This window comes from Talpa europaea, assembly GCF_964194135.1.
Source record: "Talpa europaea genome assembly, chromosome: 9".
Taxonomy (NCBI): domain Eukaryota; kingdom Metazoa; phylum Chordata; class Mammalia; order Eulipotyphla; family Talpidae; genus Talpa; species Talpa europaea.
This window is the reverse complement of record NC_140076.1, coordinates 4970884-4987587: the sequence shown is the minus strand read 5'-3', so window position 1 is coordinate 4987587 and position 16704 is coordinate 4970884. Positions and strand designations below refer to the sequence as shown.

At 49.2% G+C, this 16704-nt stretch overlaps 1 protein-coding gene across 1 annotated transcript in view; it reads right to left on the bottom strand.

Annotated features, from left to right (window-relative positions):
* PEX14 (peroxisomal biogenesis factor 14) overlaps positions 1-16704 on the bottom strand; it is a gene marked incomplete at its 3' end in the record, with an annotated part of 109421 nt that overhangs the window by 12019 nt on the left and 80698 nt on the right. The window contains exon 4 of the mRNA XM_084243703.1: positions 9739-9867. Coding sequence (XP_084099829.1) covers positions 9739-9867 — 129 coding nt within the window. The remainder of the gene's footprint in view (positions 1-9738; positions 9868-16704) is intronic.

The window sequence follows — 16704 nt, the reverse complement described above, 5'->3', positions numbered from 1 at the left end:
CCACAGCACTCAGTTCCCTTAGTGGTATCTCCACCAACCAGGAAATCTTCACCTAGCAGACGCGAGCTTGCATCAAGAGCACAGATGGCACAGCAACGTGAGCCCCCAGGACCAAGCGGGGACTCACCGGCACCTCGGACAGCGGTTGATCCAGTGAATGTTCAGCAACAGCATCAAGCTGAAAGCTGTCACAAAATCATCCTGCTGAGATGATGTGTACCCAAGGATATGCTCACTGGCAGCAGACAGGGGCTGGGGGACTATCAAGTCCTGTGGGAGGCGGGCAGCCTGGCAGAGGCTGCCCCACCCACACTCACCCTGCTTAGAGCTGTGACTCCGCACAGCAGGGTAGCTGTAACTTCTCAAATCACCCCATCAGCTCTGTTTGCAAGCCACCCTGAAAATTAAATGAGAAGACAGGCACATCCACAGTGAGGTCCTGGAATAAAGCCAGTCACCAAATGAGTGTTACAGCACAGCCTTGCCAGGCTAAACACAGGCAAGCCTGGTGACCAGCTGCTGGGCATCACAGCAGAGCTGAGGGCCGGCCACGGCGCGGAGGGCATGCCGAAGCACATGGCTGTGGTGCTGGCAGTGGTCATACGACAAGCTGGTCAGAGTGCAGTGGGTGGGAGGACAGTTCTGCCCTGAACAGAAGCTCCTGAGCAGCCATCGGCACTGTGTCTATAAGCCCCAGGCCCATCTCACTGAACATCTGGGCAAGGCGACCTCCCTATTTCTGTTGCAGTGGCCTCTTCAGGCAGGAAGGACACTGAGAGGCATACCTGTGGCCTCACGCAAATGAAAAATATGTGCTCTAATTAAACTCCAAGAATTCAGAAGAGTCTAGAAATAGATCCATGCTTATATGGTCAACTAATTTTTGGCAAAGAGGTCAAAGTAATTTTATGGAGAAGGACAATCTACAACTGCCTGGAGCAATCCATAGGGGGAAACGGAAGCTCAACCCTCACCTTACACCACACACAAAAATGTCCTCAAATTGGACCACACTCCTAGACAAAAAAGCAAAAACTGTAAAGCTTCTGTAAGAAAACAGAACACCAAAGAAAATCTTTGCAATCTTAGTGCAGAAGACATCTTAGGATACAAAAAGCATGAACCATAAGAGGAAAAGAATTGATAACATGGACACTATCAAAGAATCTTCACTGTTGTTTCCAAAAGTTGTCAAAAAAAAAAGGAAAGGCAAGGCATAGGCTGGGAGAAAATATCTACAAAACAAGTATCTAATAAGGGACTGGCAACTAGTATATATAAAGAACTTTTTTTTTTTAAGACTATTTTTTTTTTAAAGATTTATTTTTATTTATTTGTATAAGCACTGGGTACAGTCAGAAGCGCGGGAGGGTGAGAGAATTCACCAGAGCCAGAGCGGGGAGCAGAGCAGGCAGAAGGACCGAAGGACACTGCTGAGGGGAGCAGCGGGCGGCAGGAGAGGTCTGCGCCCCATGTGGGACCCTCCTCCGGTGGTCGGGGAGCAGCCGGGGATGGAACCGGAGCTGCAGAGGCTGCGGGCAGCTTCGCAACCCAGCGCTCAACCGCTGCGCCACCGGGGAGGCCCATAAAGAACTTTTAAAAGTCATTAATAAGAAGACAAGGAAGGTAGTTTTTAAAATGGGCAAAAGACTTAATGAAACACTTTGCAAAGGATATATGAACTGACAGTAAGCATGTGAACATATGACTGACATCTAATCATTCCCTAAAAAATTAGGGAAATTAAAGGTACAATGAGATTCTATTATAGATACATTAAAATGTCTAAACTTAACAACTGAGAATACCAAGTGTTGACAGCATGTGGAACAACTGAAATTCTCTTATTGCTGATGGGAATGTAAAATGCTGCAACCATTTTGGAAAATAGTCTGACAATTTCTTAAAAACTTAAACATATACCTAATGTGTGACAACGAAGGCATGCCAGTCCTAGGTATTTACTCAAAAGAAAGAGAAACATCTGTGCACACAAAGGTTTGTACACAAATACTCACGCAGCATTATACACAATAGCCCAAACTAAAAACAACCTAAATGACTACTAACTGCTCAACAGACAAACACATTAGTGTATTTCCACACACTACAGAATAACAGGCAGAAGCAAACTGAGGCCAGCTGGCCAAGTCCCACTTCAGCCTGCATCAGAGAGCCATAAGCTAAGAGTGGTTTTTATATTTTGGGAGGCCCCCTCCTTTAACCGAACGTGTACCTGACTAAGTTTAAAATATGTACTCAGCTGTTCATGTATATGATCGTGTAAATAACTACACGGATCAATCTCAAAAGCATATGTTAAGACAAAGAAAGCAGACACAAGGGATTACATGCTGGATGATTCCACTCACATGAACTGTTCTAAAAGGCAGAACTTCAGTGATGGGTAGTAGACAGCTGGTTGACAAAACCTCAAGTTGTAGAGAGAACTGATGAATAGGGCACAAGGAAACTTTCTATACAGTGATCCTGGTGGTGGTTATGTGAGTTAAATGAATCACAATTCGTCAAATTAACACTTAAAACCGATTTGTCTTACTGTGTATAAATTATGCTTCAAAAAAGCTGACTGGAAAGAAAACATTGAGACATAAACCTGTAAGGTGACCTAGCAATTTCACTCCTAGATATCCACCCAAGAGGAGGAAGGTTACGTCCACAAGACTCGCACACAGATGTTCTTAGCACCATGACTCACGTGCAGGTGACAACCTAAATGTACACTAACAGGAGAACGGATGATGTGCTCCATCCACACAGCGGGAATACTCGCCAGCGATAACCTGGGAGGGGGGACTGAAAATGCAACAACATGCATAAACCCCAAAACATCGTGCTGGGCAAAACAAGGGAACACATATTGTATCATTCCAGCTCCCTGAAATGCCCAGGGAAAGTGCATTTAGCACAGCAAGGGCAGCAGATCAGGGGGGCTGTCGCAGGGTGAAGGTGAGGTTTACAGTGAATGGGCTCAAAGGCTCTTATCTAGGGGATGAAACTGCTCTGAAAGTGATTTACGATTGCACCACTTCGTGAAGTTACCAAAAACCACTGAATTGTACACCTGATAAGTGCGAATGTTACCATACGTAAAGGCAGCTTTGCCTTAAAAAATATATTTTTTTAAAGGAGAACCTAGAAACAGATACAGGAATATATAAACCATTATTTTTTGAAAAGGGACAAGTGACTTGATAGGGAGAGGACAATCCTCTGAACAGATGGTGCGGACACAACATGATATCCACAGATAGGGGGAAATGAACCTTGGCTTCGACCTTACACTGCACACACAAATCAATGGAGTAAGTTACAGATGTAAACACTAACACTGTAAAGCTAACACTGTAAAACTTGTAGAAAAACCTTTCCAACCTTGGGATGAGGAGCACTTCTTAGGACACAAAAACCAAGAAGTGGAAAAGGAAAAGAAAGAAAGAAAGAAAGAAAACAGACATCATCACATTTTAAATCTTTTGATTTCCAAGGCAATGACAGGAAAAAGCCAGCCACACACCAGGAAAACATGCTAAGAATGCAGGTGTCTGACAAGACCTCGAATCCAGGACCCATGAGAACTCTTCAATTAAAGACTGGAACAGACGCGCCAGGAGCACGTGTGAATACACAGCAAAGCACAGCAAGAGATGCCTGACGTCATCAGTCGCAGACACGTGAACTCAGCCCACTCTGCGACACCACAACACGGCGCTGAAACCGTGAAATCTAAGAAGCCGCGCACAGTGGTCGGTGGGGATGTGGAGCAGTGCAGGTGCTCACACGCCTGACGCTACAAGGAAATGGTGCAACCACTTCAGAAAACAGTTTGGCAGTTTCTTGTCAGGTTACATGATCAACACAGCAATTCCGCTCCGCAGCATTCACCCAAGAGAAGAAGCCGGGCTGGGCTCAGGCCCGAGGGCTTGCAGGAGTTCCCCTGGCACTAGCCCCACACGGGAGCAGCCACGCTCCTGTGGCTGCAGCCCAGCAGGGAATCCTGCCCCAGCAGGCGGCACATCTGCTGCACAAGCACGGCTCTCACAACGCTGTGCCTGTGGGGAACCACTCGGGGAAAGGGCTGCTGGGGCCCACGGCCCCAGAACTCGAAGGGAGAGGAGTTGAGTCGGCAGCAGCAGTGAGCAGACCAGCGGGTGCCCCAGAGCAGGCACAAGGGAAGCGCCTGGAATCAGTATTGGAAAGGTTCTCCAATTCGGGAGCACAGGCCTCAAACCTCAACCCGTACAACTAACATGGGTGTGTTTTATTGTGTGAATTATATATCAATAAAGGCACTTTTAACAATCTGTTCAGAATTTAAAAAAAAAAACAGTAAAGGAAGTGAGCGGTGAGAGAACAATACCCCAGCAGTGAGGGTGCTCGGTTCTTTCTGCTCAGTGAGCAGCTGAGGAAGAGAGAAAGCGAGACCTGTGAATCCTAACACGATTTTAAAAATGTGCTCCATGATACCTGATACACGCGAGAAGGCTCTAACAGTCACCTAAGCGAGGCAGCATGCCACGGAAATCAGCCACCTGCCTTGTCCAATGCCCTTGAGCTGGCCACGAGCCCCTTTCCTCCTCGAGGTGACCCTGGTCCTGCACTCAGCGTTTTCTGACTCGCAACCATCGCAGGTGTGAGGAGCAGGGGACATGTGCACGTGGGGTTGAGCTCCTGCCAGCGCGGAATAAGTAGAAGCGGCTTCCAGTAACCCCTGCGGGCAGCCCAGCCTCTTCCTTCCTGCTCCCATCCCTGCTGGCTAGAGAGGCTGGTCCCTGAAGCCACAGAGCTATGGCCACAGCCCAGAGCGCCATGGTTTAAGCCACTCTTATTTTGGGTTTTTCTGTTATTTGCCTTAAAAAATTAACACAGGCTGCACTGCCCCACAGCCAGCGTCCTGTCTACCACCGGCACCAAAGACCTTCAGCGGGTGGGAAACCTAAGGAATGGGCTTCTCCACTCTTCCTCCTGGGACACTTGCATCCTGATGTCCATGAGGCGCACCTGGCACACGCACCCAGGAGAAAAACAGAATTTTCTCAAAATTAGAGGATGTTTCTTTCACACACAGTCACAAAAAGTAGTAGAAAGTGAAATCTGTGTTCCAAACCAGCAGAGAGAAATTGGAGAGGGACATCCTGCCTCCTTCCTAGGAGGAACACAGCTTTCACGTAGAGTCTCCTCGCCTCACCTCCTGCCGGGTGAGCCAGGGCCAGTCCGGGCCCTGCCTCCTCTGCACCACTTCGCCTGGGACTAGCACCCCGGGAGTTTCCTTTGGCCAATTTTGAAAGCTCTTGCCATTCACTATCCAAGATGGCTGGGCTCGTCTTCCCTGTACCGCCCCCCTAAGCACTGAGCTGTCCTGACGCTGAACCTCCTGCCGACCAGGTCTGTCCTCCACTTCCAGAGTGGACACAGCTGAGCACACAGTGAGGAAGGCCCCACTGACCTGGGAAGTGTCCCCAGAAGATGGCCACACGACAGCCTTAGGGTCTCTAGCTCATCCACCACCATTTATCCATTCAACAAGCATTTCTAGAACACCTGCTAAGTCAGGCCTTGGGTCAAAGATTTTCTGTTTTTTTTTTTTTTTTTTTTTTTTTTAGTCTCTGGCTCAATGAATGTAGTTCAAAGGGAAGACACAACACACACTCAAGTGCAGACTGGTGGGGACAGGGGTCTGTGCAAGCCAGGGGACCGTCTATCCTCGCCAAAATGGAGGGCAGGCCGACGCTGACCAGGGAGCCGGGGGCACAGAAGGGTGTGATGCTGGACAGTGGCCTTCCCCATGCACTCCCAGGGCATCTGCCCCAAATCCCATGCAGCACTTGCTCAGATGGAAGAAAGGATTTTGATGTTAGTCTAAGAATAATGTAGTCAAATAGGTAATACAGCCTCAAAAACACTTAATGACACATTTCAAAGAACAAAAATCAATGTGCCGTTGACTGTCCATTCTCCCCACCTCTGTCAGGGAGGGCCCCTGGTTGCGGCTCCTCTCAGTCGGCCCTTCGGACACCACTGGCCTGCGCTCCAGCAGTTGCTGTGCCTTGGCCTGGAACGCTCTTGTCCATCCTGGCAGTTGAACCACTCATCCCCCAGAATGCAGCTGGGCGGCTCCCTACTCCCCGAAGAGCCCCTTTGCAGCCCCCTGCACTGTCCTCACCTGGACCACCTTACAGGAACTGCAATGCTCACTGGACAGGAGGCCCCGCCGGACAGGAGTGCAGAGGGAGCAATGCTCACTGTCCGTTCATCTGTTAATCCCGGGCTCCAGCGCAGGGCCCGGCATGCCGCAGGCGACACAGGCGAGCCCCATGATGAGGATCATCAAGGCTGAGAGTCTGTCACTAGAGAGGGCTGAATAAGGAGGGGACTGAAAGCACACCCCTCCTCTCAGGACTTCTAATCAAATATCAAAGCCTTTCACCAACTCAAATATTTACATCTGATTTTAAGAAGAGGCAACTGAACGTATAGGTCAGTTTTGAAAGGGCTTACAGTGTTTATCAAGATAGTGGGTGGGGGAGGTATTTAAGCCTAAGAAAAAATTATTATCCTACAAGAGTCACACTTGCCCTGCCTGTATCTCAAAGCTCCCTTGCTTCTTGTCTCCCTGGGAGGAAAGAAGAAAAATCAGCCTGGAACGAATCAATCAAACAAGCAATCAGAGCTCTCTGCACAGGACCAGGCTAAGACACACACACTGACTCCTGACGCGAGCGCCAACAGAAAGAAACCCAAAAGAGAGAAAATGTCACATTTCCTCCCAAATCCCGGTCTGACTTTTCCTGAGCTCCACCAACCTTCTTTTAAGCCCTGAGAACACAGGTTTATTCTCACACCAGGTGACACCCAGCTTCTCATCGTGTCAGCCTCTTAGCGCTTTCACAAAGCCTTCCTGACTTCTCGAGCCCACATTAATTTTTCTCTTTTCTGTATTCTTGTGGAATTTCTTGTCTGTATAATTAATTTTGACATTAAATCGTGTCTTATATTATCATCTTTTTCTTAAGAATTTATCTTATCTCCCCCATGAGCCTGTGAGATTCTTAGGGTTCATGTTTGAATCTTCACGATACCGCACGAGCACACAGTAGGTGCTCAGTAAACATGAGCTGGCCGACGGGCCGGCTCTGGTACGTCTGCGTTCTCCTTGCTGACACGGCATTCATGAGCACCTCAAGGTCAACCACATTTCCCAATGAGCAGAGCTACTGAGAGGGGCACCCAGTGGGACACCTGCCACCTAACAGGAGAGCTGGCAAGTCCAGGGCTCCCCGGGGTGGTCTCAGGAAAGCCACCCTACCCTGAGACACGGGCACTTGGAGCTGAGCCGAGCCCAGAAAAGCCTATTCTCCAGGCACGGGCTCAGAGACAGAATGTCCTTAAAAAGTCGAGAAATGGGAAGGAGAGGGGGCTGCCCAGCTCCAGATGTAAAACACAGGAACAAACGTGAAAGGAGCCATAAATCCCTCCCAGGACGCAGACAATGCCTCGGTGATAAGCATGCAGATTGCACACCTAGTTCAGAAACTCCCCTGAGTTTGCTTGTAATTAAGGGGGTTAGAAAGGTAAAAAAAAATATATAAACCCAATTAATCATTTAAATATTTAAAGTCAGATTTTTCCTCACTCCAGGATTCGTATATTTCATAACGCCAGCAACAGACAGCCCTGGTTTTACTGGGGTTCATTTTAGAGCATGTTTAAACTAGTCAGATTGAGTGATGCTTCCAGCAACTAATCGCATGTCAAATAAAAGATATTTTATGTAATAAATTACCGCTACAAGTAATTCAAATGTCATTTATCAGTTTTATTATCAGTCAGGCAAAGTCTTGTTTCTCTATATTAATCAAAATCAAGCTTTTTTTTTTTTTTGGAGCAGTTTTGACACCTCTTGGCAAAAGTACAGAAGTGAAGAGGGAGAGTCACCCCCAGAGCTGAAGGGAACTGTGTAAGAGGACAAGGAGAATGAGGTTCGCTGGGGACAACCGAAACCCCAGGTATTTAAAATAGCCATGGCGACTGTTTCTAGCATCTGCAAAGCAGGGAGTCCGTCTCTAAGAAGATGCATTTTATTTCCAGGGCCTGGAGACTCTTAAAGTTACTCCCACCTAAATACCTCAACACGTAAGGCTTTTTCTCAGAGATCTGGACAGGAGAGTGATTTAAAGGACTGGACGGCCCCTCCCCACACCATTCTTTTGCCTCTTCCAGAAAGACTACGTTTAACCCTTTAAGTCACTGAAAGCAGGCCAGCCGTGATGATTCAGGCCAACTACAATTTGTCCTGAGCAAGAAGTTTCCAAGTAGCCGAGAGACCTGTTTGGTATTAAGCCACTGGAGGAAACAGCTGGAACAAAACAGATGTGCATGTTACAAAATTCCGCACCCCAGCTGCCACTGCCTGTCCTCAACAAATCCCATTAAACGGCTGGGCCCAGGGACATGACTGAAGAAAAAGTGTGGAGATTGAGCCTTTGGTCACAAACAAACAGGGAAAGTATGTGAAGTGACCCAAAGCAAACACAATGGAGCAGAGAACACCGGCCGGGGAGGAGAGAGGTGTCCCAGGCCAACGTGCCTTGCTAGCTTCTCTGGCCTCGGAGGTGACACACGCCAGCAGCGTGTCAGGTGAGGCAACCGTGGAGGAGAGGGACTTGAGGGCGGCCCTACCTGGCCTCACCTATTCAGCCTTATCCAAAAGCAGGAGCAAGGAGAAACCTAGACGAGGCCTGTGAACACAAAGCAGGTTCTAACCCACAGCGGTGGGTGAGCCAGTGAGGACCAGGGAGTGAGGGCATGTGAGGGGGGTCCAACAAATGTGGCCTTTCAATGAATTACCTCTTTTTTTCCTTTTGCTAATTATATCTTTTAAAATCTGATATGTAGCACTGTTTTAAATCATGTTTTGAAAAAATAAAACTTCTGAGACAGACAATTAAAATGAAGACAATTATAGAAAAGGCATTTTGAAAGACAACTGCAAGGTTAAGGCGCGTTAAAGAAACAAAACTGAGCTCTTTTCCACAGCGATGGAGTCAGTTTTAACCTTTTAAGATTTTTTTACAAGTGACTTAAAGAAGGGGTTCTGGCTGTACTTTGGAGGTGTACATTTATTCCTAGTTTGAAGAATCGTATTCCTAAAATAGCTTTCATTTGAAAAACAACAAAAACCCCTCGTGAGCCATGTTCCTGTGTCATAATTAAAAGCAACTTTCAAAAGGACCTTCACACTTGAAAATTGAGTCTGCCGCTATGCAAACATACATGGTGTCACCAGGATGAGTTGGGGGTTAGGGGAGGCCAACTAACTCTGCTTAAAAAATAAGAGGAGGAGACATGTTGTTCCAGTGGAGCAAAGGAGCACGAGTCAGACGTTCATGCCCTTATTAGAGGATCAGTAACAGGCAAACGCACTGAAGGAAAAAACAGAACCAGTAAGTACGTTTACAGATCCTTGCTTGTAACCAACATACTTGAAAGGACACAATAAACTCATTTATCCTTTGTCTCTCCTGACACCTCTGTCACATACTTAAACGTCTGTCTGGAGGAGGACTGGGGTGTGTCACATTCTTTTGAAAAATTTAAGAGCTTCCCACAACCTGCCTCTCCGGAGGGCCGGCTGGGAGGTGTGAGGCGCTGCTCCTTGGCCGGAGTCCTGCATCGCTGTCAAGGTGAGGGCAGAAGCCAGGGTGGGTGGTGACTTACTGTGCGGCTGAGAAATGAGGTGAGGGGGCTGCACAGGAACCGCCTGCGTGGCCGGGCCCAAGGACGGAGGTTCCTCGGCAGCCGTGCCCGACTGCTGGAAAGCCAGATCGATCTCTTCATCTGTCAGCCCTGGCGGGAAGAGGACACACGAGCAGGTGAGTACCTTTTGTTACTGCCCACAACGGCAATGCACGCGTCATTGAGAAAAAGACCCTCCCAGCCACAGGATGCTGGCATCCTGCTAAGTCGCCTCCCCGATTTCGGATTCTCCAGAACCTCTCTCAGTTGCAATTTAACCTTAAGCGACAGAATATTAGCCTCAACACTGCTTCCAAATGTGGCTCATTCAATTTCCTTAATTTATCCTTGAGTTTATTGCTGCTTTTGAAGTCGCTCTGTACTGCAATTCTCCATTCTTCCCCCGAAAACAGATACCATCAACTGCAAATGTGGCTCATTTTAATCTGTAATGGTGTTAAAAAAAAGAGGGGAAAAAACTAACAATAATGCATGAAAACAGACAGGGAAACAAAAAACTAATTATTGGGTGAGACGACTAATTAGTCTAGATCGTTTCTGAAGACGGGAATAATTTGCTTTATTTTATGACAAATGCAGAAATAAAAAGAAAAATCAGGACTGACTGTGATTAGTATGAATGGGATATAGAATGTAAAGAAGAAAATAAAACAAGAAAACAGATCAAAACAAGGCCAGGCCCGAACTCTCAGATGATTATTGCCCCAGCCTATCGTCGGCCGCCTGCATCGCCCTTGGCTAGTTTTTCTTTTTCCCTTTTTTTAAAATCCTCCTGACACTCGAAACCACACGGCACACGGGACATCAGGAAATAGCAGGGCGCCATCTGCAGTGGCCATAACATGTGGAGAGGATTTGCCCACCGAGGAATAAAAGGCAAGTGAAAACCCCATGAAGACCACGTTTCCAGCGGGGACACAGCGGGAACATTTCCAACGGGTCTGAGGCAGACCGGGGAGCTGGCTCTGCAGGAAAAGGAACAGGGCACCCACCATCCCCCAAGCCCAGGAAAGAAGTGTGAGGCCCAGGTGCGAGAAAGCCTTTCCCCGGGGGCGCGCCTCGGGAAGTCGGTGCACATGTACACAGTGCTCCGGCCGCTCGGGCTGGGAAAAGCAGGTGGGAGGTCAGCACTAGCCGGCAGAAGACCACTCGGCCAGCCAGGCTGTTCCGGGAATCCCAATATCCAGTCCAGCCGCAACACAGAGCTTTTAAACTCGCCGAGAGCTTTCCCACATCTGGCCGGCAGCTCTCCATTAGAGGCCCACAGCATGGTCTATCTGCCCCTAGGGGTAGATGAAGTACAAGGAGGTTCTGAGGATCAGCATCTTCCAAAGCATGGTGCCTCATGCTCTGTGCCAAGGGGCTAATAGTTGGAGCACATTAATGCGCTAAAGCACAGGCTGCCCCGCACTGTGCTGGCACGTGAGTTGGCTGCCGTCAGCCCCCCAACTTTTCACATCCTGCTGCAAGCGGTCAAGGGTGGATGGTTGAATGACAGGGAACGGCCCCAGGCCCTTCCTTGTCTCAGTGCTGAGCAGTTGCACTCTCCGTCTCTCCAAGGCCACACCTCACCAAGTCGAGGACTGAGGGGCTGTTCCTGAGCGCACCCCGCTCTCAGGAGAAAGAGGATCAGCTGCTGGTGTACAGCACGTTCAAATGCAGCAGCTAGATTTGAGTATACAGGGCTACAGGAGGTGGTCCTCCTCCCAAGTTCCCCAGGGGTTAGCATAACTGGCATTTCATGTCCCGAGAAGAGGGGGTGCAGCAGGACAGACAGGCCAGGCAAAACACGGAGAGCACGTGTGCCCTGAGCACGTGCCGCCTGGGCTCCAGCCTGGGCAGTGACGGCCGGCCTCTCCTCCTAAATAGGAAGGGGATCCTTCCCAGGTTCTGGCGGGGAAGACTCTGCTCCACCCAGCTGACCAGCAGCCACTGGAGAAGGGAGCGGCACCTGCGACGTCAGCACAGGCCGCGGGTCACCGCCACACGATGGGGTTTCATAAGCCTGGTGGTTCGTGTGCCTTGTCAGCCGCTGGCTGCAAATGAGGATAATTTTCCCAAAAGGAGCATTCAGTTGCATTCTCATTTTCCCTTCTGGCTCTTTCAAATATAAACAAGTATGATAATGTTTAACGCTGGGGAAATATACAGTAAGTTACAGGCTGTGCCACGGCCCTGAAGCCGCGCTGGTTAAAGGGACAGGACTCCCTGCCCGCTGTTCTGCCCTCTGGCCCTGAGCTTTTACGAAGCCTATTTTCCTAATAAAACATGTTCCCTGCATTATTGCAGCCGAGTCCACCAGTGAGGCTGTGGCTTAAAGGGCATCAGCACTTCCTTCCAAGTTCTTGTTTTTCAGAGGCCTTATCAAGTGTGATGCTCTAAATTTACCTTGGCTGGAATTCTGATATCCCTAGTTCTCCGGAGAGTTAGTTACAGAAAATGAATCATTCTTTTAAAGAGAAAAATAAGCGTTTTAACGATCTCCCAGATAATGTGATTTCAGAGCTACACCATTATCCTAGTCATTGCCCCCCAGCCCCGTAATAGACTTTAAAAACGGAGGCCCAAGGGGGTGAAAACTATGCCCCCATCACTAGTTGGCCTGATGATGATGATGACGACCCCAGGCCCTGCATCTCTGCCTGCTGGCTCCCCACCAGCAGTGTCATGGAATGGGAGGTTATGAAATTACATCTTAAGTCTTCAGTCCACAGCCAGAGGTGAGAGGCATGGAATGCTGTTTGGGGTTATACCAAAACAACACTGGAGGCTGAGCCCTGGTCCTCCTGGACCACCCTGAATACCTCCAGCGGGACCAGGGTCCAGGCCTGCTGTCTCGCTCTAATATTCTAACCCCAACTAAGCTCAGCAGCCTCTCCCACCTGGTGTGTGCCTTCCTCCAGTGTCCCCTTCCTCTGCGGCGCCCCCAGCTTAGGGAAGACTGACTAGGTTCAGGGCTCTTATTTATAGACTCAAGTGATTCATGGGGGATTCGCTGGGGGCGGTGGTGGGGACACTTATCTTAGTTTTCTGCCCAGTCACGGTCCTAGTACTGAAAGGACCTCCTTTGGGGTTGAGGAGGTGCCACAGGACCCACACCTGAGACACACGAGACAGGTCCCACCCACCCCGGCGGAGAGCAACAGTGGAGAGCTTCGATTGAGACCTTGCAGAATTCAAAAGGTTAAAAGGAATAATAAAGGAAACTGCCAATTGTAAGTGAATTATATTTGGCTCTGAAAGCTGAGGCACAGGCTATATTATAAAAGGCATCTCTTTGCGTTGTTTACCATCACCCTGACTAATGCAGACCTTTTTTTTTTTTTGTTTTAAATAATCTCATGCAAATTAGACACACACACTTCCTTCCAGTTGATTGCTATCTGCAAGGAGTAATCTAGCCGCAGAGGGACTGAGCAAGGGCTGAGCAGAGCTGAGATGGAAGCAATTGGGTGTCACTGTCCTACGGCGGAAACCTCTCCCCACCCCCATCCATCTCCAGTCCTCCTTCAGCTGCAGCCTTTGGAAGAATGAGTTACTTTCCACAAAGCCTAGAACTGTCTTTGCGTCGGGTGTCACCTGCACTATCTGAAAACACTGGCACTATGTACTGAGGGGATCTTTTTCATTTACTTCCGTGCCTGCCACTTGTCCACTCTAAGAGTCCCCTCTCTGCCCCCTCCCCACCTCATCTGTGACACTGACAATTAAAATACATTCTTGGTAGACAGTAAGGCTGAGACAGCCCACCCACGCTCGCCGCAGGAGGAGACAGGGAAGCGGGGCTGCCCAAGGTCAGCGGGCGGAGTGCTGCGTGCCCCTGCCCCGGGAGGGCCCTGTCCCCTCTGAGACAGCACTGCCCGCTCTGCGGAACGAGCGCACGTTCAGACCCAGCTCTGCCGGGCAGGCCCTGAGCCCAGCACCCCAGCCGGGGCAGGCTTGTTCTTCAAGCTCCCCGGGATCACCTTCCAAGGACAGCTCCCTTTCCACCAGGAGCTGGGCGCCGTTCCTGTTAGAAGCTGGACCAGAGAGTCCTTTTCCAGCCCTTTTCCAGGCGGGACGCTCTCAACAGCCCAGAACAAGCACCTCGTCCTATTGATTAACGCAGCCTGTTTTTGCGGCAGCAGCTAAAAGGAGTGGCCTCAGCTGCCACACCTGCTTATTACTTTTATCCCCTAGGAGATAGGCAGATTTGCCTTTTTTTTTTTTTTTTAAGGTTTCTGTTAAAATGCAAACCAAACTGGTGGGCTTTGTGACCTGCAGCCTGCTGGCCTCCAGCACCAGCTCACCCGGCCTCCCTAAGGGTCCAAGCCTTGTGGGCAGGGCTGACTCCCCTCAGTGGGACTGGCCGTGCATGCGCTTTTCCAAGGGCGCCGCCTCCACGCTGTCCCTGGTGACCGCTGGGCACCGCCACCGGGCTGGGCCCAGTGCAGGTGAAGCAGAAAGACAGATGACAGCGGCGCTCTCCGCAGCCTCAGGTCTGACAGCGGGGGAGGGGCAGAGGCAGGGCTCGCTTGGAAATAAGCACGGGACTGAACCCAGCACCTTCAGTCCAGCCTAAGTTTTAGAATAAAAGTGTCTGCCTGCAGCTAGGGGACAGGCCAGAGGGCCAGCGGCAAACAGGGGCAGCGACTGGCTGGCCGCTCGGGCCTTGTCCTCCCCCATCGCGGCGCCTCTGTTTCCAGACTCGGGCGATTCATCTGGGGTCACCTCTCTCTGAAAACGCGTGATCTGCCCAGGCACACTCTGGGAGGAGATGAGGCAGAGAAGACAGCTGGCTAAAAATACTCCCCAAATTAAAAGAAAAATCAACTCTCTCAGAAAAGGTTAGGGGAGGGGAAAGGGAAAAAAGTCTTTTTATTTTATTTTATTAACATTTTGTTGGAACAGTGGAGTACAATAAGGACTCTCAGAGCCTCTAAAAGTCGTTGGATGACCTGTAGACCCCTATTTCCCAGTGCCTTGTATAAAATTGAATTTTTTAAACATAAATTACACGTAATGACGACACTGTAAAAACTAACAGTAATGGAAAGCTGTGCTGTATTTCATTAGCCTGTATTATTCCGTGCCACCTGATCCAGCCGGGCCTTGTTTATGAGTTAGTGTGTTAGCAGATGCCGATGGAAGCATTTGCTTCGACCTTGCTCTTCTCATTGGGGCATGAAATTACGACGGCAGCACCTTGATATTACAGCCATAAATACAGTAAACTGCAAATTTAAGCCAACGGCTCCTATTGTCTCTGAACATAAAGCTGATCGGTATTTATTTAAAAGGAGAACAAAAAAAATATTATATATCACCTTGTTTATGGGGCCTCCCCCACCCACTTTCTTATCCCCTCCCCCAGCCCCCGACCTGTCTAATTCACTTGGTTAAAATATTAAGCAAATAAGCCGAAGGCTTTTCTTCTCCGCTGATTAACTATTCCCAAGCAGTGAAAACAGTTTCTGAGGAAACTAGTTCCAAATATCATTACTCTGAATGAAAGGAGTTTTTTATAAAAGCTGATCCGATGGTGGGGCTGGCGCCCCCCATCTTGATATTGACACGTAAATCCAAGGACCAGCCCTGAGACTCTGCCCTCTCCTCTCCTGAAAGCAGGAAAGTTCAGACAACAGGAGGAGAAAGTTGCTGATGATGCCCCGCAGTCCGATGTCCTCTCAGTATCCTTCTGAAAATCGTTAAGTAGAAATGTTATTTCAAAACCCAGCAAAACACTGCCTCCTGCCACCTAAGGAAAGAAAGATAACTAACCGAGAACACAATCCTCATTCCAACACAGGGAGTGTGGCGCTCTCGTTAAAACGGGCGCCAACCCCCTCCTCATCCCAGTGAACCATAAAGACAGTATATCCTTTAAATACAATAGATGTGCAAGAAAAAATAAACACAAAGACGAAAGGACACTGGCTATCACCCGCCACGTCTCCTCGTATAAATCACCGAGTAAAAAGCCAGGGCAAAATGTGCTGCACAGCCAGCTTCAAGACGGGGGACCTACTTTAAGTCGAAGAGAGAAAGCAGGTCTGCGTTCCTAATGTCAGTGGGAGAGGATGACTCTGCCCCTTGGGGAGACGAGGCATAAGAAAGGTACAAAAACTCAGCCAAGGCCACGTCTGGGGATTTCAAAGTGTGCAAACAGGAGACTATCAGCAGACGAGACTGGAAGTCACCACCTGTGACGCAAGCAGAAAGACCATTAAGCAGGGAACTAAAATGCAAGTTGGGGGAACACTTTCATTCCAGATCAGATAGGCTGGAGTCACAGGAGTGTCACTGACCCGGCAACATCAACTAAGATAGAAAGTTTTTGTACTTTTACTTCTGATTCGTCATTCCACAAGGCAGACGTCCTCCCTCCGAGCCCTAAATTATTTCAGCCACACCAGTCGTTGAGTTGAGCTTAGCTCCTTCCGCATAAGGAGGAAACTTCCCTATAAAATTTATTGAGCTCCTCTAGGGAGTAGTATAACTGGTGAACAAGACAGAAGTGAGCTGCCCCTCTGTGAAACACAAATTGAGATCTCTCATCTGAAAGACCGGGAGGGTTTCCAATCAGCATCCACGATTTCTATTTTTAGATGTATAGTTGAAGGGTTGTTCCCCCTTTCTTTTAATCCCTGTCTGAGGGAAAGAGGGAGGGAGGGAGGGAGGGAGGGAGGGAGGGAGGGAGGGAGGGGAGGGGAGGGGAGGGAGGGAGGGAGGGAGGGAGGGGAGGGAGGGAGGGAGGGAGGGAGGGAGGGAGGGAGGGAGGGAGGGAGGGAGGGAGGGAGGGAGGGAGGGAGGAAGGAAGGAAGGAAGGAAGGAAGGAAGGAAGGAAGGAAGGAAGGAAGGAAGGAAGGAAGGAAGGAAGGAAGGAAGGAAGGAAGGAAGGAAGGAAGGAAGGAAGGAAGGAAGGAAGGAAGAAAATGACGTAAAAAC